The 25,809-nt window shown below is 44.7% G+C and overlaps 1 protein-coding gene across 1 annotated transcript in view; it reads left to right on the top strand.

Moving 5' to 3' along the window:
* Positions 1-25,809, top strand: part of CLCN1 (chloride voltage-gated channel 1) — a 63,093-nt gene that overhangs the window by 1,255 nt on the left and 36,029 nt on the right. Inside the window, exon 2 of the mRNA XM_044439582.1 lies at positions 23,241-23,394. Coding sequence (XP_044295517.1) covers positions 23,241-23,394 — 154 coding nt within the window. The remainder of the gene's footprint in view (positions 1-23,240; positions 23,395-25,809) is intronic.

Here is a 25,809-nt window from a genome sequence, read left to right as displayed (position 1 = left end):
GTAAAACATTGCTGTGAAGAAGCTCATGGGAATTATTTGGGCAGGTTTCCCTGGAGTATTTTGTATGAGCTGGTAAGCTACTTATTCATTCTTTGTTAAATAATGTTTGGTAACAGAATGTGGCATTCCTTGCAAGCATTAGGATGTGAGTGCTGTGGAAAATAATCTTTTGATAGTCAAAGGTCTTCTTTCCTTGCTAACACAAATGGATTAGCCTTCTCATTGGACTTAGCGAGTCAATAAAGCCTCAGAAAAGTATAGATTAAATCAAGCAGAATGTAAAGAAATAGCAGTTGATAGAAATAGGTCTGGCTATACACTTAGCTTCCTTTGTAGTAAATACTGTTCCTATTCTAAACATGCACACACTTTATGCTTTCAGAATTATACAAGTGTATGAATATATCAAATAATTCCATATGGTTTGGAGAAACATCAGTTTGATACTCAAACTCTCCTTCAGAATCACAATACAGGCAAACATGCAACTTTTTGATGTTTTGGGTTGGGGTGGAATCAACAAAAGCAAAAATCTTTTGAGCAATATCCCAGCATTCCTCATGAAAATGTTTACTGACTCATTAACCAGGATGCATTTGTACACAGTGATGTAGTATGCAGTTACATCTGATTGGCTGTGCAGTGTTATGACATCATCCCAGCAGCTGGGGTTTGGAGTTGTCTGGCACTGAACATCACTACCTAGGGGAACAACAAAAATTGTCTGGATTAGATTTTTCTTTTCTTCTTTCATGTAGTTTTAATTACATTTTGTCAGGGGAAAAATCTGTTCCCATAAAATTGCTAGCTTCTACTTAAAAATCGAATCTGGATAATTTTTGGCAATGCTGTAGTAATAAAGGTGGAAAATGGATATTTAAGGCAGATGGGGAGAGAAGTGTGGGGGAAGAGCTGAAGGGAGGTATCATTGTCAAGCAGATGTAGTGAAAGGCATAGAGAAAGACATCATCATTTAGCTATTCCGTTTGTATTTTTAATGTAGGATTTAAGGACATAAGAAACTGACTATTTTGTCTGTTATATCAAAGTCCGAGAGGAAGTAGATTGACTATGCATTGCTAACATAGTCTTAAGCAATAAGGCCAAGAGCTTTGGCAGGCCTATGGGTGGGAGCCCAGGACAGATACAATATGGTTGTGTTTAGTGCCACTTGGCGACTGGTGAATTCCAGCAGAGTGATTACAAGGTCTGAGGAGTTCGGGATTAGGGCAGAAAAGGAACTTACTGAAGAAGATGAGGTGATGGAGTGCTAAGCAGTACAAGCACGGGGCTCAGGCCCTGCATCTATTTCTCAGTGCCCCACACCTGTATTTCTGAGTGTACTGCTTGTTAACCTCCTCCTAGGCAAGCTCCATTTCCTGCACGTTCCCCCAAGTATCACTGACCTAAGTTAAAATGTAACATAATGTGTAAAATGGAGCACTTGCAAAATGTAGCATAATGGCACATTTGATTACAATGGCCATGGCATTTGAACAGCAGTCCTGTGGAGTCGATCACAAAATGCATGCAAATGCATGTAAAGAAGACTCAGACTTCTTAAGAATGAAAATCAGATTAGAGAGGCTGCTAATATTTGAGTCTTGGGTGGCTGTGTAAATTATTTTATCCTAAGTCATCACTGGAAAGCTTTATTAAAACCGGGTACAATTCAGACTCAGCTTACCTGTACAAGTGCAACAGTGGCACTCGTAACAATGTTTATAGAATAGACAGAAAAATCGAGGTTCTTTGCAGCCCCTGCTGTTTACTGTTTGGCCTGGCAAGTGGCATCTAGGATGCAGCAGAAGTCAGGGAAACAGGCTGGTCCTGTTATCTGCATTTAGAAAATGTTACCGGCCTGTCTGTATCAATAACCTATGAAAGCTATTTAATAGCCTAGCCCTACTCCAAGACAGATCTCTCTCTTGCTTACTTTCTCTCTCTCTCTCTCTCACACACGTGCGCGCGCACTGGTGGCTTGTAGACAATCTTACTAGTTCGGTAGAGAGTAGATCAACAGAAGCACAGCTAGTGGGGTAGGGATCTTGAGGGTGGGGCAAACATATTTAGTTTCTAAAAGGACTAAAAATCCCTTGCAAACACTAGGATTGTACCCCTAACTTTTTCTTCATCCCTCCCTATCTTTCTCCTTGTGTTTCATGTTGATTTAGATTGCAAGCCTGCAATTATTATTACAGATTAATTAATTATATTATAATTCATAATTATAAATATAATTATCACTGATTATTATCAAGCTGCTCCAGGAGTCTTTTTGGCTGATGAGTGGGGCGAAAATACTCCAAACAAATAATAGTTTAAAAATGAAAACTTTAAAATTAAACAGATGAGCACCTTTTAGCACCACCTACCGTATTTTTCGCTCTATAAGACGCACTTTTTCCCCTCACCACATGGCACCACCTGGCCGGCACGCGCTCGGTGCGCGCTGCTCCGCGCCCCCCCTCCAGCGCAGGTGAGAGCTGTGCTGCTCAGGGGGAGCGGTGCGGAGGAGGAGCCACGGGCTTTAACCCGCCGGCCGCACGGAGAGACGGACTGCTCAACCCCACTGCCTGGGAAGACCTGCCGCGGAGGAGGAGCAGCTGCGGGCTTTAACCCGCCGGCCGCACGGAGAGACGGACTGCTCACCCCCACCACCCAGGAAGACCTGCTGCCGCCGCACCGCCCGGAAGACCACCGCTGGCACACTGCCGGCCCGGCTGCACCACGTGGCACCACCTGGTCGGCACGTGCTCAGCGCACCCTGCTCCGCCTCCCCCTCTGGCACAGATGAGAGCTGTGCCGCTCAGGGGGAGCGGTGCGGAGGAGGAGCCACGGGCTTTAACCCGCCGGCTGCACAGAGAGATGGACTGCTCACCCCCACTGCCCGGGAAGAGCTGCCGCCACCGCTGCGCTGCCTGGAAGACCACCGCCGGCATGCTGCCGGCCTGGCTGCACCACACCTGGCCGGCACGCGCTTGGCGCGCCCTGCTCTGCCCCCCTCCTCCAGTGTAGGTGAGAGCTGTTAATCACCGGTCGGTGTGTGTTTTCAAATGGCAACCCGTCTTTTAATGAAGCCCATGGGGAAGTGATGGGGAATGTGCCTGTGATTATCAGGAAGCTTTCCATGGATCCCTCCTCTAAAAACTAGGTGTGTCTTATGGTCAGGTGCGTCTTATAGAGCGAAAAATACGGTACATGCTCAGCTGTCTGCCTCCAGAATATACAGTGGAACCTCGGCTCACAAACTTAATCTGTTCCATGACTCTGGTCATGACCCAGATTGGTCGTGAGCCAAGTCAAATTTCCCCATAAGGTTCAATGTAAATAAAGTTAATCCGTTCTGTAAATTTTTTTTTTAATCACAGGGAAGGCAGGCGCGATCGTGCGATTGCGATCATCACCCGATGCGGAGTTCGCAACCTGAGGAAATTTTTTTCCTAAATTTCTGTTCGCAACCTGATTTGGTCGTGAACTGTGGCGTTCTTGAGCCAAGGTACCACTGTACTAAAAAAGAAGGAAGCATGAAAGTTTGTTCCAGCCACCAGCACCAAGCTTGATTGGCCACAGGATGCTCATTTCCGCATGCTGAAATTAAGAGTTACTTAAGCATAATCATACTCCCTTAGCCCTCACTTGGTGGTTGATCTCTCCTGGTCATATCAGCCTGGTGTGATTTAAGGCATCTTAGGTAAATTGTACAGATGTCTCCTCAGAACCATGCTCCTGTGCAAGTGTACCTAAGCTTGCACCTCCAGTGTGGCAGTCTGTTCCTCCCACCCCCAAGGTAGAAAGAGATTACTAACTATGAAAGATTGATTACTTACTATGGAATTATCTCCCAGAGTACATGGGATTTTTTAAAAGTCAGACATAGTCCACCTTTTCCATGTAATGGAAACATGTCCCATAAATACAGCATCTACACACCACCAGGACTAGCTCAAAAGGGAACACACACCTCCTAATACAGTTGAAGCATCAGTATCACAGCCAGCCTCCCTCCCTTCCCCAAATTCCATTTTTACTTACCAGCAGGAAAGATCAGCAGAAGATAAACCAGAGAGCATAGTTAACACAATTACATACCATACTAAAAACCAGATAGAAACACAAATTTATGTTGCCCAGTATTTTTAAATGCAGAAAAATGTGGAAGCATTTACAAGCCTTAAACTGTAGCTGATTTTAACTTCCATCCAGTACCCATTTTAATGCTGCAGTCCTCTACGCACACCTGGGAGTAAGCCCCATTGAAGTCAGTGCAGGTTACTTCTGAGTAGACATGTCTGGGATTGTATGGCACAACTGGAAGCAGCCGCGGAAGGAAAAGAATGGAAAAGAATTACTCGTGGATACCATTCTGGGGGATGCTCAAATCGGAGGTGAGCGGTGGCGGTGACCAGCAATCACACTGTGCACTGCCTCGCAGAAACAGCATTTTATTGTGATCTGGTCGCGAGTGACTTGCTTGCCTCTCTGCTAAGCTCCGGAGGAAACAAGCCGATCCTTTGAGAGCAAGACGCCCAGCCCAGCAAGAGCACGTGGCAACAACCACAACAGAACGGCACCAAGGCAGCACGCAGAAATGGGCAGGCGGAGGATTTCTCCCTTCCAGGCAACAGAACCGTCTGGTGGGCAAGTCATAGGACTTCCTGCTTCCCCTCAGTGAGGATTGGGTCAAGCCACAGAAGCGCCATGGAGCTAAAAAGCCACGCACACCGCCCTCACTCCAAGTTTACATCCTTCAACAAGCGTGTCTGTCTCACCCTTCTCTCCCTCTCCTTCCCAAAGCATTAGGCCATCCACACATATTATATAGCTGGGGGAACAGAGAAGCTGCTGCTTTCTGCAACTGACTATAATCTCCCAGCTCCCCTCTCCGTGCGCTGCACAGGATCCAGGCATGCCCTGGGGTGTTACCTGAGACAGAGTGATTTTGCGGATTTCTGACTGGCTGACTCAGTACGGCCGTGAGAAAGAAGGAACACGACAACCAGAGGGCGCTCTCTAGTAATCCAGGCTTTTGGCTGCACAAAGGAATAGGCTATCTTGGCCCTTCCCTTATAGGCCTTCTCTTCCCCTACAGGTCTTTTCAGAGGGGAATAAAAGCAGTTCCTGGGGGAATGTTCTGACCATGTGCAAATTATCGGTACTGTGCAGTGTTCTCCTTAGCCAAAGCAGAAAGTAAAGGAGAACAGCGATTTACAGGGCTGCCGCCAGCCACTTTGCACAGCATCTTCTGCAGCTCTGGGAGACAAGGAATGAGAAGCAGGGCAAGTTAGGTGCGGCTTTGCACCCTTTGCCCTCTACAGGGAGCCTCCCCTGCATGGGTGGACGGATAGGCGGGTGCACACGGTGTGCGTGGAACACAGAACAAAGGCATGAGTGGTATTTTGTATATAATATTAGACTATATATTTTGCTTCACTAATTTTTACCAGATTAACCCGGAGATGATTTGGAAACTTATGCAAAATGGGTGGGGTAATTAATTGAAAAAGAACTAGACTTGGTAGCATGAGCCAAAAACCCTGAGAACTGCCCATCCCTCCGGACCACTTCGGTAGCAAGGAGAACCAATCATTGGGATTGCTGCCCCTCTGTGCCTTATACGGAGTGCTGCTAACTGAGCATGTGCAAACTGTGGCATCTTCTGACCAATCACGGAGTGCTGCTACCTGAGCATGTGCAAATCACAGCATCTTCTGACCAGTCAAGGAACAATGAGTTACCTAGTGATTGCTGGTTGTATAAAAGCTTTTATTTATAAAAATATTTTTTTCTTTACAAAAGTCCCATTTTCTTTGCCCCCTTTCGGCACCTGCAAGCTTGTGTTCTGTTTTCTGGATTTTGGAATAAATCTTGCCTTGTTTCTCAAGAAACTTCCTGCCTTTGCAAATCACCCCCCCCGCCCCCTTTAGGGTGACAGTAGAGAATCTATGAGGGAAATTAATTGTGGATAAATTAATTGGCAAGGCACTGATTGAGGGTGCTATGAAGGTGAGGATTAAATGAAAAATTGAGGATAATTTGGGAAATTAATTGGTTTGACTTTGAAATTTAAATACATTTACTGATATATAAAGTAGCGTATTAGGATTCTTCTGTTTTTAATTCTGTGAAATGTTGACATACCTTTTTGGTATGCTATCCTTCTTAGAGACCAAAAGAATCCTACAACTCTAGTGACTTTTTCTAAGCATGCATAGAATTGCACTCTTAAGTACCAAGAAGTGCCCCTGGCTGAGGATAATGAAAAGGGCCCTGAATTTTGTGTACTGCTTATTAAGTGTAGAGTTAAGACCAGAATAGTAAATGGATACCTTGTGAGATCACTGCCATCTGCTGAAATGATACCTTCAGACTGCCATTTCCTAGGATTCCTTTGTGACACTATTCTCCAGTAATTTTCAGTGTTAAGAATTAATTCTTTATCTAGGGCATGAAAGTGAATTTTTCATGACTTTCATTTATTTTACTCAGCAGTTCAAGTTTCTCTCTGCTTAGTGTTTACACCCTTCTGATATTTGTGAGCTGTTATCATGTTGCTTCTTAGTCATCGTTTAGCTAGCTCTTTTAATCTTTCTCTTCAGGTCAGTCTCTCCAGCTGCTCTCCAGGATGTCTTGCAATTTTTCAGGGCCTTTCTGGCCCTGAGCCTACCTCATGGCATAACAACATACTGCAAAAGTTCTCTCTAGAAGTAGCTAGTACCATTTGGTGAGTGTGTGGAGAGTTTTTTTTCTTTAAAAACCATTTTATTCTACAGAATTCACAACACAGAACTATCCACAGATTATAAAAGGACTAACCCCCCACCAAACAATGGTATAACAATTATTTAACTCAAATTATTACACAGAGATGTCAATCAAACTTTACTAAATTAGCTATACAAAATTCAATAAACAGTAACTGGCACTAAAATTATCACATTTTCTTTGCTTTCTTTTTTTCTTATATAAAAAGTAAACCTAGCTATTTCTACAAAAACTCATTGCTTTGCTAGCCTTTTCAATCTAGAATTTTAGACTGTTTCCAGTATTTTGTATAAACTAATCTAGAAGCTGTTACCATGTAGTAGTAAGTTCATAAGTGCTTTTCACATACATACTTTTTATATAAATCAAAAGAAAAAAATATACACTAACCTAGATTTTTTTTCAAGTTATAATTGTAATGTTGTAATGGAGAGCTTAAGGATATACTTAACTGGGGTAGGATTTATATATTAATGTAGAACACTAGATACCTAAATAGAAGTAGTTGCTTTAAAATAGATAATCAAGAAATTTATTTTCTATGTTGTTAAAATATAAAATTTAATTTTACTATATTGTTGTTATGTGCTCTTCAGTCATCTTCCGCCTATGGCATTCCTATGAATGAATTCCCTCCAAAATGTTCTGTCAGTGACTGCACTGTTCAGTTCTTCCAAGTTCAAGGCCATGACTTTCTTAATGGATTCAATCCATGTTATATTTGATCTTTGCTTTCATCTTCTGCATTAAACTTTCCTTAAATGACAAAACTGAAACTGTCATACTTGAGATGCATGAAAAGCAAGTCCTTACTGGAAAGGACAATTCTTTGGTGCACTCCAGTAGCCCATTTATATTTACAATATGATCTCTAGTGCCTTTTCCTTCCCAGATTGTACATCTAGCATCCTTGCTTCATACAGGATACAATTCCGTGTTGCAACACTCTGAGCATCAATTTGCTTATATGGGTGATTAATGCTATGGTCCCATGATTGCTGCACTCTTTTACCTCTCCGTTCTTAGGGATTGGAATATATATTGAACATTTCCAGTCTGTGGGCATTTGTATTATTTTCTATATTTGTTGGCATATTCTTGTTAGGATGTGGAGAGATTCATTTTCTGCAGATTGGGATAGTTCTATTGGTGTCCTATCTACTCCAGGTGCTTTGTTCTTTGCAAGTGCTTTCAGAGAAGCTTTCACTTCACTTTCTAATATTGTTGGCTCTTGTTTATAGAATTCTGCTTTGAAGAAGCCTCATCCTTTCATCTCTTCTGTATATTTCTTCTGTATCTTTTTCTACCTTCTCTTTATTTTCTCCCCATTTACTGGAAAAATGTGGACTATGAAGCAGGTTGGGGGGTCGATCAAACACAAGCAATGAAAGATCCACAGTGAGTTCAAACAAAAACAGCTTATTATCACACCTAAACTATTATAGGGGTAATAGCAAGGAAGCGTGGCTTCTCTCTCATCGCCACATCTTTGCAATCTCTATGAGTAACTCTTTTGCTTGTTTGAGATCCTTTAATTTAGCCTAGTAGGGGATGGGAAGATGCTGGCAGTGACATGCTCCCTCTTTTCTTTTCTCTTCTGTTTTCTCCTGTGCCGCTTTCTAATAGTCCTGTGAGGATTCTAATGTTTGTATCTTTTTCCTTGGCAGTCTTATATTTGTTGTAAAAAAAAAATTAATAGGGCAGGTGCAGCATATCACAATAGTTTTTTTGTGTTGTTGTTGTTAGTCGTGAAGTTGTGTCCGACCCACCGTGACCCCATGGACAACATTCCTCCAGGCCTTCCTGTCCTCCACCATCCCCCGGAGTCCACTCACGTTCACACCGACTGCTTCAGTGACTCCATCCAGCCACCTCATTCTCTGCCGTCCCCTTCTTCTTCTGCCATCTATTGTTCCCAGCATGAGGCTCTTCTCCAGGGAGTCCTTCCTTCTCATTAGGTGGCCAAAGTATTTGAGTTTCATCTTCACTATCTGGCCTTCTAAAGAGCAGCCAGGATTGATCTCCTCTAGGACTGACCGGTTTGATTGCCTTGTGGTCCAAGGGACTCGCAGGAGTCTCCTCCAGCACCACAATTCAAAGGCCTCAATCCTTTTGCGCTCAGCCTTCCTTATGGTCCAGCTTTCACAGCCATACAATGCAACTGGAAAAACCATAGCCTTGACTATATGCACTTTTGTTGGCAGGGTGATGTCTCTGCTTTTTAGTATGCTGTCTAGATTTGCCATAGCTTTCCTCCCCAGGAGCAAGCGTCTTTTAATTTCTTGGCTGCAGTCCCCATCTGCGGTGATCTTGGAGCCCAGGAAAATAAAATCTGTCACTACCTGCATTTCTTCCCCATCTATTTGCCAGGAAGTGAGAGGACCGGATGCCATGATCTTAGTTTTCTTAATGCTGAGTTTCAAGCCAACTTTTGTGCTCTCCTCCTTCACCCGCATCAAGAGGCTCTTTAGTTCCTCTTCACTTTCTGCCATTAGAGAGGTATCATCTGCATGTCTGAGGTTGTTGATATTTCTCCCAGCAATCTTAATTCCAACTGGTGATTCATCTAGCTCCACCTTTCTCATGATGTGCTCTGCATGTAAGTTAAATAGGCAGGGCGACAGTATACAGCCTTGCCGAACTCCTTTCTCAATTTTGAACCATTCAGTGGTTCTGTGTTCAGTTCTTACTGTTCCTTCTTGACCCGCATATAGGTTTCTCAAGAGACAAATAAGATGGTTGGGTACTCCCATCTCTTTAACAACTTGCCACAATTTGTTGTGATCCACACAATCAAAGGCTTTAGCATAGTCAATGAAGCAGAAGTAGATGTTTTTCTGGAACTCCCTAGCTTTCTCCATGATCCAGCGTATGTTGGCAATTTGATCTCTAGTTCCTCTTCAAAATCCTGCCTGTACGTCTGGTAGTTCTTGGTCCACATACTGCTGGAGCCTAGCTTGTAGAATTTTGAGCATAACTTTGCTAGCGTGTGAAATGAGTGCAATGGTGCGGTAGTTTGAACATTCTTTGGCACTGCCCTACTTTGGGATCAGAATATAAACTGACCTTTTCCAATCCTGTGGCCACTCTTGAGTTTTCCAAATTTGCTGGCATATTGAGTGTAGCACTTTTACTGCATTGTCTTTTAGGATTTTGAATAGCTCAACTGGAATACTGTCGCCTCCACTAGCTTTGTTGTTGCTCAGACTTCCTAAGGCCCATTTGACTTCACATTCCAGGATGTCTGGCTCGAGGTCAGTGACCACCACCCCATCGTGGTTATCAGGGACGTTAAGCTCTTTCTTGTACAGTTCTTCTGTGTAATCTTGCCACCTCTTCTTAATCTTGTCTGCCTCTGTTAGGTCCCTGCCATTTTGGTCCTTTATCATGCCCATCTTTGCATGAAATGTTCCCTTCATATCTCCAATGTTCTTGAAGAGATCTCTGGTCCTCCCTATTCTATTGTTTTCTTCTATTTCTTTGCACTGTTCATTTAAGAAGGCATTCTTATCTCTTCTAGCTGTTCTCTGGAATTCTGCATTCAGTTGTTTGTATCATTCTCTTTCTCCCTTGCCTTTCACTTCCCTTCTTTCCTTTTGCTTTCTTGCATTTCTTTTTCTTTGGGATGGTTTTAGTTGCTGCCTCTTGTACAATGTTGCGAACCTCCATCCATAGTTCTTCAGGCACTCTGTCTATCAGATCTAATTCCTTAAATCTATTTGTCACCTCTACTGTAAGTTCATCAGGGATATGATTTAGGTCATACCTGAGTGGCCTAGTGCTTTTCCCTACTTTCTTCAACTTAAGCCTAAATTTTGCAACCGGAAGCTCATCATCTGAGCCACAGTCAGCTCCTGGTCTAGTTTTTACTGACTGTATAGAGCTTCTCCATCTTTGGCTGCAGAGCACACAGTCAATCTGATTTCTGTGTTGACCGTCTGGTGATGTCCATGTGTAGAGTCGTCTCTTGGGTTGTTGGAAAAGAGTGTTTGCTATGACCATCGTATTCTTTTGACAAAATTTTACCAGCCTGTGCCCTGCTTCATTTTGTACTCCAATGCCAAACTTGCCTGTTATTCCACTTATCTATTGGCTTCCTACTTTATCATTCCAATCCCCCATGATGATAAGGACATCATTTTTTGGAGTTAATTCTAGAAGGTGCTGTAGGCCTTCATAGAACTGGTCAACTTCAGCCTCTTCAGCACCATTGGTTGGGACATAGACTTGGGCTATTGTGATGTTGAATGGTTTGCCTTGGATTCGAACTGAGATCATTCTGTCATTTTGGAGACTGTATCCCAGTACTGCTTTTCCTACTCTTTTATTGACTATGAAGGCTGCTGCATTTCTTCTGAGGGATTCTTGCCCGCAGTAGTATACCTGATGGTCATCCGAATTAAATTCACCCATTCCTGTCCATTTTAGTTCACTGATTCCTAAGATGTTGATGTTCAGTCTTGTCATCTCTTGTTTGACCACATCCAGCTTGCCTTGATTCATGGATCTTACATTCCAGGTTCCTATGAAGTATAGATCTTTGCAGCATCAGACTTTCCTTTCACCACCAGATACATAGGCATCTGAGTGTCCTTTCGGCTTTGACCCAGTCGCTTCATTCTTTCTGGCGCTCCTAGTACTAGCCCTCTGCTCTTCCCCGGTAGCATATTGGACACCTTCTGACCTGAGGGGCTCATCTTCCGGCGTCATATCTTTTTGCCTTTTGGTACTGTCCATGGGGTTTTCATGGCAAAGATACTGGAGTGGGTTGCCATTTCCTTCTCCAGTGGATCATGTTTTGTCAGAGCTCTCTGCTCTGACCTGTCCGTCTTGGGTGACCCTGCACAGCATAGCTCATAGCTTCTTTGAGCTATGCAAGCCCCTTTGCCATGACAAGGTAGTGATCCATGAAGGAGTTTTTGTGTTAGACTGTTGTAAAATGGGGAAAAATGAAATTGATCTTTAAATACAGCTTTAACCAGATTTGTGGTTCTGTCGGAACTAATGGTGTGAAAGAACTAGACAAAGACAATTGTAATAAATATTGACCAGTTGCAAACATTTTCCTGGGCAAGGCACTTGAGTCAGTAGCTATTGTGCAACTCCTGGATCTCCTGCATGATTCCAGTTATCTCTCATCCTTTCAATCAGACCTGGTTTTGTTCCTGAAATTATCTTGGTCTCCCTGATGAGTGGAAGAGGGACAGGGGAAGTATGACCCTCTTAATTTTTCTGCATTCTTCTCTGGGTTTCAGTAGCATTCGCCATGTCATGCTTTGAATTGGCTTTCTGGAGAAGGCAACTGGGGCACCGAATTTTGATGGTTATTCCATTCCTACCTTAGTGGCTATTTCTAAAAGGTGGAGACTAATGATTGTGTTCTTGACAATTTCTATATGGAATCCAATGCAAATCTGGTTAGCCCCATGTTTTTTAACGTCTAAATCAAACAGCTGAGTAATGTCATCTGAGGTTTGGAGTTGGATGTGCTCAATACGTTGATGATGCCTTGCTCTGTCTTGCCATTGCACCAGATTCTGGTGACATAGTGGAAGTGATGGACTGTTGAGTGTACTTAGTAATGGACTGGCTGAAGGTCAATAAATGGAAGCTCAGTCCACACAAGATGGAAATTCTCTTGGCTCATCTACATTTGTCCCTGGAACTCAACTTTTTCTATTTATTTATTTAACTTCTCTAATGCCCAACAGCCAAAGCTCTCTGAGGAGTTTAGAACAATCTTATTTTTCCAGATAGGGTTGTTCTTTTTCTGAAGAATTGGATTTGCAGCTTGGGGTGTTCATTGATTTAACGTTGTCTGTTGAGATGGGTCTGATAGCCTCGTTTATAAGCAGCATGTAAACAGTTTCCCATTTTGAACTTCCTAAGAAACTGGTTTAACAAACCAAGACAATGTTGCCAGAATCGGGCATGCAAAGGATGGTGAGGTGAGGTGCAACAAATGGTGAGGGTTGTGAAGAGCCAGGAAGCTCATTCTGGATCTGCTAAATGGCATGTGGGCCTTGGGGATCTCTCCTGTAGCTCACAGGCCTTCCTGGCTGCTCTCTCCAATCTTGCAGTTGCTGATTTACTACTGAAGTTGCTACTTTTGCTGCTGATTTGTCACTGTTTACTGAGGAGGGAGAATCACTGAGTATCCTGATCATTCCATCCCTCAATTTCCCCCTGCCATCACTGATTCCCCCCCAGAATTGCCACCAGAGAATAGGAAGAGGGCTGTAGCTGCTGGGAACCTGACATGTTCCACATTGGGCCCTCTAAGTGCAGATGCCGGAACATCTTCTAGCATCCCTAAGAAGGCCAAGCATAAAGCGAACCAGGTAAAGTGTCCACCTGAAGCTTTATTTGGTACACTCTGTGGCATCTCAACTACTGTTCCTGTGATCCCATTTACTGCTGCCAAAATTTGTAGAAGATTGGAACAGACACTAAGATTTAAGCAGGTTTGCTGACAGGTTTACTTGTGTGTCTCTCTGGAGGGTGTCCGTGCATCTGCGTGTGTGTGAGAGAGAGAGATTAAAGGAGAAATGAATAAATGAAGGCAGGAGGGAACAGAGAGTACTTGTGTGTGTTTCTGACGCTGGATGTGAGTATGTGAGTGAGACTGTGAGAGAAAGAAAGAATTCATGCATGGGGAGAATGAGTGGGTGATAAATGAATCAATGGAATGGGAAGCAAAGAGGAGGGGAGGGAGAAGGGCTGCCTGACCTACTCCTCGTTTTGACCCCATCTGTGTTAGCCTTTGGCCCTGTCTGCTGGCTGTCCCATGCAGCTTCTTACAGCTTTCCCATTAGCAAATGTAGCTCTTGAGCATGAAAAGGTTGCCTTTGAACTGGGTTGCTAGGAGACTTATTAGATCAGACAGTGGCTTTTTAAAAACGTTATTTAAATTATCAAGTCATGCTGTTCACAGGACAAGAATACTGCTGAAAGTAAGGAAGATAACTACAGAGAAAATATTGGGCAGGAAACCCTAGTGATCAAAATGGCTCCGTAATTAATGAATCTGACTAGGAAAACTGAAATGTCATCCTTTGGGCAATTCCAAGGGCGTATTGGGCAGATAACTGCTGTGGCACTCCATCATATCTTAATGCACTGAGCCCAAGGGGAGTTCTGGAGGAGAGAAAGTCTCAGGCAGTGCGTTTGCAGAAGTATGATGGGCAGCAAAGTAGGAAAGAGGCAGATCTGCCCCAACAGTAGTCATTCCAAGGGCCTGCTCCCAGGTGACATACCGGAAGTATTCCTGGGGTGGGGGAGGCTGCACAAATTTCCCATAGTTCCAGATGACCAGCTCTTCCTGATGAAGCACATTATTTGTGTAGGAACTCCACTGATGGAGCATCTATGGCAGCTGGGGCCTAGAGGGTATTCTGGGGTATGGAAATGGGGGCGGGGTGGCAGGTTGCAGGCACTTTGTTTTGCAGCTGTCCAAAGAAAATAGTTAAGCGAGAACAATATCTGCAAAGGGCAGGGAGTGGTGAGACCTCTGGGCTCCACGGGACGTTCACACAGGTCCTGGGCTGCGTGAGCATAGCAGCATTGTGGGTGCTTCATTGAGCACGTCTGCAAGGAAGGGAGGGGCTCCTTACAGTGTACACCTGGCATCTGTGTTTGCAGGAAAAGTTCTTAAGCCATTTCTGGTTTGTTTGTTTGTCTTTCCAATAAGAATTTCATTCACATCACAAGATACGATCCAACTCCACCTGCTCAGATTTCTCTGTGATACAGGTGATTAAGGAAGAAAACCAATGCTTGTTTTAATTCGGATCTGACTTCATTCTAATGGACCACTTCTTTTGACTCAGCTCAAAGGGAATAACCTAACAAGATCCAGAATGAAGGCAAATGCAAAGCAATCTCCCAGTATAGCAACTCAAAAAAGCATTATTTATTGATTTATTTCATTTCTATTCGGTCCTACAGTTGAAATGCTCTGGGGGTTTACGACAGTCTATAAAAATACAAGAAAATATAATAAAATCAGGAGAAAACATTAAAACAGCTAAGAAGAGATGATAAAAACAAACAACAGCAACAAATAGCAAAAGAATTACTCTAAAAAAACATTTGTTGATTCCCCCCCCCCCCCCAAGTCCCTGGGTGGCCAAGTAAGTCTTTAAAAACCTCAGAGGAGAGTGCTGTCGTAACTTGGCACCAAAAAGATGACAGATTCAACACTTTGAATTGAGAACGGGGGCATACAAGAACTGAGTGCTAAGCAGAGTAGTGGTTTAAGCAAGCCCATTCTGCTCAGACAGACAACCAAGGAAGTTATTCCTCCAACTCGGTCCAAAACATTCATGTGCATTGCTTCATGGAATCTTCTTGAAAAAGACCAGAATATTCTAGTTTTACAACAGTAGGCGTCTTTGGAGAGGCCAGATTCTGACTCTTGGAACCCACTGGGATTGCTGCCGAATTTCAGGGACGAATTGGCACTGAGAAAAAGGCTTATTTTTGCTTTAAAGCAAGTGTGCAGGGAATGTGCACTTTGCGTAATACAAAATTGTACCTCTAATGGCCTGGGGGAAGATAATTTTCCATTACGAGTAAAATGAGGCTTGTGTACACTGTGTGTCTTGTTTCAGAGTGGCTCTTTGAGTATTCCGTTAACACAAGCGATTGTTCTCTACCAACATTCTGGAGTGGTGCAGTTTTAGGAGATGGATTGCTTCATGTGACAGATTGTACTTATTCAGCCAAAACACCAGTGGGTTTCTTTTAACTTTTGGGAAGTTTTTGAGATACCGTTCAGAAAATTTTGTGAATGTATCCATTGAGATCATAATTGTTCCTAAAAACACTGATTTGCTGCTATTTGCAGTTGAATTCTTTAGTTAATTTCCATGTGTTTTATTTTAAAAATCAGTTATGTGATGAGACATTTTATAAAATATTCTTAGGATGCAATCCAATCACCCCTGCAACAGATGAACATAAGCCTCCCAACTTCGGGGCTTTCAAGCATCCAAAGGTGATCTCCACTCCTTTGGGAACTTACACCCTGCAGTTTTTCTAGATGGCGATTTAGGAATTGGTATTGTTGTAGGTAGACAGTCCAGCCTCCTCCTTTCACTGTTGCTGCCCTGCACTGTGCTTTACCTTCCCCCTGGGGGGCATTTCTGCTCTCAGAGAGGCAGCTGGCATGTTTCTCCCGTGTTGGCTATGAGAGGGACGGGGAAGAGTGAGGACTTGGTCCCTGGAGCCTGAGCACTAAGCTTGGAGGACCTCAGTGGGAGGACTCCTAAAGATCTTATGGCCCCCAGCGGATGTCAGGAGCCTGGGGCTGTTAAGGAAGGAAAGTATTATAATCAGTTTCTTAATGCATGGCATGTGATTTGTAGTATATGATGGTGCAGGTGTTAAGGCAGGATATGTACCTTAAGAGAGTGTCTCCTGCTTCATCAGTGAAACAGTGAAAAGTGTGCCAGTCATATTTCCAACCCGGTTCCAAGTTAGATGTTAGAGCATAATTTACAGCATGCTTGTTCGGTGTGTAAACAAAAAAGGTTGCACATTTAAGCAAATGGACTAAATTTAGGAAGGGTGAAAACTTTTGGTATTAATGGCTCACTGCACAAGATATTCCAATCTGTGTTTTAGAGTCCCAACATCATACATCGTTTAACTTTTTAAGAAAGTGACTTTGAGAGAGGGAGGCTTGAGCAGAGAAGCAGCAGAATATTTGTACATGCTTATCTTTGTCCCTCTTCTCTCCCTGCAAAATTCATGCTTCTACATTTGTTAACATGTGGTCCCCCCATCCTCCCACCTGGAGGGAGACTCTGGGTTTTATTTGGCTTAAAGCAGCTGGCGGTGCTTTCCACTTCCCCAGAAGCAGCAGTGTCTTGTTCTGCTGATCCAAGCACAGCCCATCCTCCCGCCAGCACTCGGCATGGCTTAAAGGAGCATGTGTGCGTGCACATGCATGCGAGCAGAAGATAGGGATGTTCCGCAAAGTGTGAATTGCCAAGATCTCAGGATGACCCGAGTGAGGGAACACGAGCTCCCAGCCAGCATGCGAGCCAGTGTTGGGTTATTGAAGGGCATGTGACCAAGCTGTGTCTGTGTTCAAACAGATTGCTCCCCCACACGACACGGAGGGAGAATGTGGAAGAGGAAAGGAAGAATTTGGATTCAGTGCTCTCTGCCAGAACCAGAGATACTTCCCGGTCTGAGAGTGCAATCAGCCACAGCCCCCTTGGTCCAGGGGGCACTGCTTAAGAATGGAGCCCTCCCCAGGAGTTAGAACTACTCCACCTAGATTTTACATTTCGGACTCTGTATCCAGAGGATGCCAAGCACCGCCCCTCCCCCCCCCAGCATTCCTGAGCTGAAGCAACCTGAGACAGACGGCGCAAGAGGTAGCAACTCATCTCACTGCTCCTCTCATTTATTTTATTGTAATTCAAAACTCACCGAAAATCTCATGTGGAGAATTGCACGCAACCCATGGCCATCTTAGAGTTACTAATTCAAACTCATTCTCAGCCTTGCAGAAGGTCGCTTTTTCCCTTAATGGGGTAGTTTTGGTCTCTTCTGCAGTGGAACCAGCTGCTAGCACTGTCTTCCATGGTTAATGGGAAAAACGGAACCCCTTTTTCTGTCTGTCCTTTAGTACATGATGTGTCCTTTTCAAAAGTTCACTGAGAGCATAAAAATGAGTTTTCCAGTTTTGACTAGTGGCAGTTTTCTTTCACAGTGATTTGCTAAGTTAGGACAAACCTACCTTTGTTCATCTTTCTCTGTTTGATATGGTGAACAGTTAGAGGCTTTGTGGATCACTTTGCATTATGTACTTCATTCTGACAGATTATGATAAAATACCTGGGGATATTCCCCTTTTCTGCAATATTCATTTGTGGAATAAGGCATGATACTCCACAGGTGATGAAAGAAGCATAAAGCCAGACCTGAATATGACCGTTATGAGAGTCTGCTGATTTTGCAACCTCCCAAGGACAAACTCCCACACACTCCAAGAAAGTAGAATGTGGGTTGGTTGTAAGCCATCCTAAGACGCTTTATTGGGAAGGACGGGATAAAAATGTTTTAAATAAATAAATTTATTTATTAGATTCATACCCCACCCTTTTTTTTAAAGAACTCAGAGTGGTTTACATAATTTTCTTCCTGCTGTTCTCAATCCTATCCCCACAACAACCCTGTGAGGTAGGCTGGGCTGAGACTCTGTGACTGGCACAAAGTCACCCAGTTGGCTCCATGGCCAAGCAGGGACTAGCACCCAGGTTGCCTGACTCCTAGTCCCATGCTCTTAACCACTACATTACCTGGCTCTCATTAGAAGCTCTGAGTCTCCCACCATTCAGCTTCATGGGATTACCCCCAGTTCTAATATTACAAGAAAGGGAAAAACAGTGCTTTCTATCCATTCCATGCATAATCTGTACACCAAAATTATTTTTGCCCTTACCTACCTTTTTCCTGAGCTAAACAATCTTAGGCATTGTAGCCTTTCCTCATAGGGAAATTGCTCCCTCTTTTTACAGCTTTTTCAAGTCTGAAAATATTGTTTTTGAGGTGCAGTGGCCAGAACTGTGTATAATATAACAAATATGGTTGCAACATACATTTGGATAATTGTGTTCTGATAACAGCAGTTTTGTTTTTGACTTCTAATTATGCCCAGCATGGAATTTGTCTTTTTCTCAGCAGTCTCATACTTAAGTCAGCATTTGCATTGATCTACCACAGCATCAAGACTCTTGGTTTGTCACTGCCGGCTCATATCCCATCAGTGTGGGATCCTAAAGCTAGGATTTTTTCCCACCGTACACTTGCCATTTTAATGTACAGTATCCCATTTGAAGAGAGCCCTTTGGAGTTCCTTGTAATCCCTTTTTGTTTAAACCACTCTAAATAATTTGGTGACATCAACAAATTTGGCCATCTCACATCTACCTCCAGATCATTTAAGAACAAGTTGAAAAGCACAGTTCCCAGTGGTCAGGATGCACAGAGCAGAGCCGCATCCTCTGGTGGCTTGCTAGAGCAGGCAGGCAGGTTCATCTTGCCAGAACTTGTAGGACTGCTATCAGGCCTTAGGTGCTTGGAGGGATTAGAACTACTGCAGTCATGGAACCAGCTGGAAGTCACAGCTGGAGGGACTATAAAAGGCTGGTCAGTGCTGCCTGCTTTTGGCACAGCAAGATGAGTCTTTGAGGTGCTTGCTTTTTGTTTCTGTTTCCAGTTTTGCAATGCCTTCATCTGTGCCCTGACACCTGCCTGTTTCCGACTCTGCCTTTGTTTCTGGTGCTACCATGCCTATGTCAGGTATCTGCACCTTGTATTTTCCCGGCCTTGTCTTCACCTGTACCTTACCTTGTTGGTATGTGACCTTTGCTTGCTCTTGAACTTGGCTTCTCCTCTGGCTCACTAGACCTTCATCCACCCCTCTCTGGAGTGAATAGAATAGAATAAGAGTTGGAAGGGGCCTACGAAGCCATTGAGTCCAACCTCTTGCTCTACTTCCACATGCGGTTGCTTGGCTGCAGGCCTGTGCCCTTCTAGTTTAGCAAAGGTGACTCGACATGTTAGTTAGGTGTATAGCTATGCAGAAAGGTTTGCTGAAGCCAAAAGATCTACACTCCAACAAGGGAACAAAATGGATGTGGAATTATCTTTCATTTTGTACATCTTGTAGGCCCAGGCATGCTGTCTGGAGGCCAAAGTTCACTCTTTGTGTGCTGCTTCTGTGGCCATGGGCTTAGCATCTCTGCTTCACTGGCCCCCTGCAGCTCTTTTGCCAGAACATTGCTATGGTGATCATATGGAAGCATGAGGTTGCATTAATCAGTGCCAGCTGCTATTCCAGATGTGTGCTGAGGTGTCACCCCTGCAGTACAGCCAGGCGATGGCGAACTTGTTTTCAAGGGTTGCCCTGATGTGGGCCTCTCTGCTATTGGAAGCAGATAATCCCTGCTGGGGAATCTTGATAAATTTATTCAAGCACTGAAGGGCATGTTCAGGGACGTGGACTATGCACACATGGCAAAATGGTTCTCCAGCCCGTCAAGCAGAACTGCCAGTCTGTTGTGGAGTATGCAGCTGGGTTCCACCACCTGGCAGCTGACCTACTATGGAATGAGGAAGCTCAATAATTTCATTTCTGGAGCTGCCTGAATTCCAACAAAAAGGGTGGGATGCCCCAAAGGGTGGGTTGCCCTTTGCATTAATATCAGTAAGCATCTAATGGAAAGATGTGTAGAATAGGGATGCTTTGTCAGAAAGCTCCATGGAATCTGCCAGTCTCTCGTTTGTGGACGTAAACTCACGCTCACTCCTGTTTTAGAATGTGAGCCCAGCTAACAGGAAGTCTGTGAACACTTGCAGAGCTCCAGCTGGGCAACCAGCACGTGAGGGCAGAAGAGGGTGTCGTCTGCTCAGTGTTTGCTTGGGGCTTGTTTCTTGCTGAGCGCAGTGCGGATACTGGGCACATTCACCAGGAACGCAGAATCATGGCCATGACAAGATAGACCAGGGTTCAAGCAGCTGAGCCAAGTGGATTTCCACCCCTAAAATGGATTCCTACACATTCATTTTGGTGATGGGTGATTTCCATTTGATCTCCCTTGCATGGGAATGGGTATCCAAGATACTACAACGGAACCATGCAGATCAGTATTTCCTGTTGTTGTTTGGCAGACTCTGTGAATCAGTGTCAGCAAGTCCTGGGTCTTCACTTCTGCTGTGGCACGAGGAGCATTATGCATCCTTCTGCTCCGCTAAAGCTCAGCACTGGAGAAATGAGCCACCTTGGTAGCCTTAGAGGGACACTACACTTTTTCCCCTAGTTTGGCTTCTCTTCCCTTACATTTCTCATCCTACCAACAAATGCATCTCCAGTGTCCCTTCGTGTGTCATCATTATCGATGACGACGACGACGATGATGAAATTTCATTTCTACACTGCCCATTGCCAAAGCTCTTTGTGGCATTGTTTTTCAGAACTTCACTCAGAAGGCAGGCTTCCCTCCGTTGTGAAAATCAGGCAGCTGCCTGGAGCAGCACAGTTCAAGGAATGCTAGCTATAATGGGAGTAGCGCTTGAGCCCAGTTCCTGGTGCTGCTTCTGGCATGCATGAGCCAGGCATGTCTCCCATGCAGGAATGCCTCCTTCAGAGTCTGGGTCCACCTCTGAATTCACAGGATGCACCAGCCATGCGGAGAGCATCGTACAAGACTGTGTGGCAGGTTCGGCAGGGGATGTTCTTGCTTCGGAGCTCCTGCTGCTCATCTTTCGAAGAAGAGAGTAAATGCAACGGCTGGGGAAATATCTGTGGGAACTCACTTGCCCAATGCCAGGCTGGTTTGACAAAATGAAGTGGCACTTCTGTTTGAACTAAGCACCCTGCCCAGTGCATCGTTAGCCTTGAGACACATGTCAGCATTTGTAGAGAGCAGTGTAGTGGCAGATTCAGAAGTGTGTGTGGGGGGGTCCCTTCATACTGGTCAGAGCCGCACCTCAAAGCCCCACCTCATCAAAGGCACGCCCTCCAAGCCACACCTGTTTCCAAGATCATGCAACCTATGATTACAATAAAAATGAGCTTTGTCACTTTGTTTGAATTTCGGTAGAGTAATGAATGCAAGGCGAGGGTACCTCTTTCTGAGGTGAAACAATGACAGCTTCTAGAAGTTATTATTTATTATGAATGAATGATTTTAAAAATTACATTCCTACCCACTTTCCAGCCAAAAAGCTTCCAGAGTGGCTTATTTGGAATTCTTAAGATAGTTCCTGCCCTCAGGCTTACTGCCTAAAAACATGACATACAAGGGGAAAGGGATAGGGAGAGAGGAGGGGAAAAAGGGGACTCAGGCACAAATCACCCACACTTACAGAAACAAATGTAGGTACATAATTCTAAGAGCAGCAGTCTGGATTGACAACCACTGTTTGCTGTCTTTTAATTTTCTGTGGCCTCTCCAAGCACTGACTTGGTTGAGTGCATATGTGTGGGAGATCCTCCATGAATCCAGAGTCCATAGTTTAGGGGTTCCAGTTTCTCAAATATCCAATAATCTTGTAAGAGGAAATTAAGGTTATCAGAAGTCATGGTGGATTTTCCCCATTGATTCCAGTGAATATACTCCAGTTATGATGCTTCTATTCCACTCTAGCCATTATTTCTCCCAAATTATTCTGGGACTAAGAGTTGCTAGTGAATACTATCAGCCGCACGGAGCTCCAATTCCCAGAAGTGTTGCTCAGTCAGTCCCCCTCTTGCAGAAGCTCTGGAAACCACCCTCTGAGTGAGGAGCAGGCATCCCCTGGAGACACTCGGTGCCCTTCGCCAAGCATGGCCCCCAGGTTCTCCGGGGAAGCAGTGGCTGCCTGAAGGCGCAACCCATGTGGGGCGTGACTGCAGGGGCTTGGGAGGTGGCTTTGGAGCAGCAAAGACAGGCAGAGCACATGCTGCTGAGGAACAGCGGCCAGCCCCGAGGCAAAGGGGCACCGAAGGCGTGTGCACCTGCCTGGCAGGTCTCTCCGGGGAGGGAGTTCCCAGGAGCTGCTGGGCGCTGTCAGAAGAGCCCTTCAGCCCTGGAATGCAGGATCTGGCAGCGTGGCAGCTCCCAGCTACAGACCACCAAAGGTACAGCTGCACAGAGGTGGGTCTGGGGCAGCGACTCCGGCTTCAGGGAGTCGGAAACCCCCTGTGGTGAGGGCCCCTCCACTATACCCTCGTTTGTAGACCTACCTAAAACCATGGAGTAGTCCTTCCCAGATATATTGGGCTGCACTCCAATCATCTGCAGGAACCGTGGCCAAGAAAAGAAGAAATGACAGTCCAGCGCTGAAACCTGACCACCCTACAGCACCAGTTCATTGCTACCCCAAGAAATAACATGGTGGCTTGCATGAGCGGTCACAGATCTTTCTTCATGGACAGAACATTCATATCATCTTACATTAATAATTTGCTATGGACTCAATGCACACCATTTATTTATTTATTTACATGTATTTATAGACCACCTATAAATTCATGTAAATCAATAAATGCATAAAACATATTAACAGAGTAAAATACATTAACACCAATTAAAACATGTATAAAAGCAATTAAAAAGGGCCACAGCATTCAGGCTAAATGTTTAAAAAATTCCTAAAAATATATTAGTTGTCAGTTATCAAGTGCACTGTAATACAGTACACAAAACCCAGCAGTTGCACTGCTTGTGCGGACCAGCCCTGGGGGCCAGGAACACGATGGACAAAAGTATCTGACTAGGGTCCTACGCAGGATCTGCAGTCATGTCTGCAATTCAGCTGTGCTTTACCAAAGTAGATGTGCGTGATGGTTACTTTGAAATGGCACAGATCTTCAGAAGCCAGATTTGGGTTCCGTGTCTTGCGATTTTGCCTATCTTGCTTGGTGTTGGCTTATGAGTGTCTTGACTTTTAATTGCCCATTCCTTTCTCCCCAGCTCTATGGCCAGTACACAGAGCAGCTCCCCAGTCTTTCCCAGAAGGAAGCAGCTAAACTCCTGGGAGAGACGAACCCCCAGGGCAATGGCCAGGGACCTCTGAAGCCAAGCGCTCAGGCGAAAATCAAGGACGAGCACAGCTCCAGGTGTCACGGTAGGCCACATGATGCTCGCTCTTCCTGCACACCCTTCCCACTGGTAGGGAAGCGCTGGCACGCTGTTCAGCATGGGGTAAAGTGTGTTTGATTGGCTTGTATGCGGCGGGGGGGGGGGGGAGAAGTGAAAAAAGAGTCTCATGAACAGAGAGTTCTCAGCATGGACGCCGTGCTTTCATTCATTCGAGGCTTCAGTGGCTAATGCTCCAGAGAAGTCGTGGTGAAGGAAGGCTGTTGCAGTGTGTGCACCCCAGGACAAATGGCAACTACAGGGACATACAAATAGCCTGATGGCCCTTTTATGGGGAAAAGTTACCGGAGGGGGATAAATTTGAACCAGAGAAGCCAGAATGGTTATCTCTTTCCCTACGGATTGCTTGTTCCCACAGAGCTTTTCTAACAGTCCTCTATAAGAAAAATCAATACCATCAAACAATCTCTTCTAAAGCTGGCTTGTTCGTGATGACTACCGAGTTCTCCTGGTAACTGTTCAGCCACGGGGAGCTAAATGTGCGTAAGGGCGGGATGGAGCACAGGTGCAGCTGATGGGGAAATAGTAAAACCCCAGCCGTCTTGCCAAACCCACTCTGGTACCGCACATGCAATTACTCTGTCAAAGCCATATTTGGAGTCTTGCTGGGAAAAGATGGGTGGCCAGGAAGGGGTCAGTGCTTCTTCCCATCCCTTTCTCAGTTGACCACCTGAAGAAATAATGGGGATGTAGCTCAGTGGAGACTGCCTGCCGTGTGTAAAGAAGGCCCCAGTGGTGTAGTGGTTAAGAGCATGGGACTGGGACTCAGGCGATCTGGGTTCTAGTCCCCGCTCGGCCATGGAGCCAACTGGGTGACTTTGGGCCAGTCACAGACTCTCAGCCCAACCTACCTCACAGGGTTGTTGTTGTGGGGATAAGGTGGAGGAGGAGAATAATGTAAGCTGCCTTGAGCCCTTTGTAGGAAAAAGGCAGGATATAAATCAAAAATAAATAAATAAATAAACTCCAGGTAGGACTTGAAAAACACTTTCCTGAAACCCCACAGAGCCCCTGCCACTCAGTGTCAACAGTACAGAGCTGGAGGGACGAGGGGTCTGACTGTATCAGGCCTCTTCTTATGTTCCTGTAGTTCTTGATAAAAAGAAGCCACTAGGTTGCCAAGATAGCCAGGATTCAGACTATACCTGTAGGGACTGCATCTTGGCAGCTCAAGTGCGGAGCCTGTTGGGGAAGGAACGGAGCCTGCCAACATCTGAGCCTTAGGAAAAAAACAAAACCAAGATCTCAAGTCTCTCCTTTGAACAGATCCCAGTGAAGGATTATCTCACCTTTCCCCATGCTTTCTCAATACATATTTATTATACCTGTGTTGATACCTTCCTGTTTTTCCCACCCAAAGTAGAAGAACAGATAGAAAAAGTAGGATGGATTTAACTTGAGAATGCAGAGGGAAGGCCGGGAACAGGCCCTGTAGAAACAAACTAGTCTCCTTGCACTGGCCGTATTTATAACTTTTCCATACAGGAGTTTCTTTTGTATCTTTTAAAAAAGGAGTATCTGAACTTGTTGTTTTATAGCTGGATGAAAATCTGTAGGCATTCCATCATTTCAAATTTCAATACATTTTACTTCCCCTTCTCCTCGGGGAACAGTGACAGGTGCAGGGAAAGTCTTTGTGGATTGGTGTTCTGTTATATGTACAGCGTCAGGGTGCTTCCAGAGGGATGCGCCTCTGTCCATAGAAAGGGTTCTCTGCAGCTGTTCTGACTTTGTGGAAAGAAAATGGAAGAGGGTGTGTGCATTCCCCACATCACCGTAACATTCTGTGGATGAAGCAGCTTGATTGCATAGTAAAAACCTAGCCCAGAGGGAGCTTCAGGAGATGGAATAAGAATGCAGCATCATTTGGGATGAGGAGGGCAAATTGCTCATCACTTTCTGCTGCACACTTGCAGTTACTGTTATCATCATCATCATCATCATCATCATCATCATCATCATCATCAACAGGCGTGTGTTCAAGGGAATGGACTTACCTGTCCGTCTCCCCAGTAAGGAATAAAGAAATGGGAGGAAGGAATTGGGGATTGCTGGCAGCAGGGAGAGAAGAGGTAGCAGAGGGAGAGGCACAAAGGCAGCTGCTGGTGCATCCTGTCTTGCTCCACCCACATGTGTGGATGGGAAATGGTGGAATAATAAAGAAGGAAATAACAAAACGTTGTGGAAGGTATATTGCAGATACACTGAAAAGAAATAACAGCATGCAGGCTGCATCTGCAAGCTCATAGACTGACAGCACCTTCCATAGTTGATGTGTTATTACATTATTTCCTTTGGCAAGGAACACAGCCTAGCTCACATGATTCGCTTCCTCTCCATTTTATCCTCACAATAGCCTTGTGAGAAGGGTTAGCCTGAATAT

Source organism: Varanus komodoensis, unplaced genomic scaffold (assembly GCF_004798865.1).
Source record: "Varanus komodoensis strain SLA01 unplaced genomic scaffold, ASM479886v1 scaffold35, whole genome shotgun sequence".
In the NCBI taxonomy this organism is placed as follows: Eukaryota; Metazoa; Chordata; class Lepidosauria; order Squamata; family Varanidae; genus Varanus; species Varanus komodoensis.
This window is presented reverse-complemented; position numbering and strand designations above follow the sequence as displayed.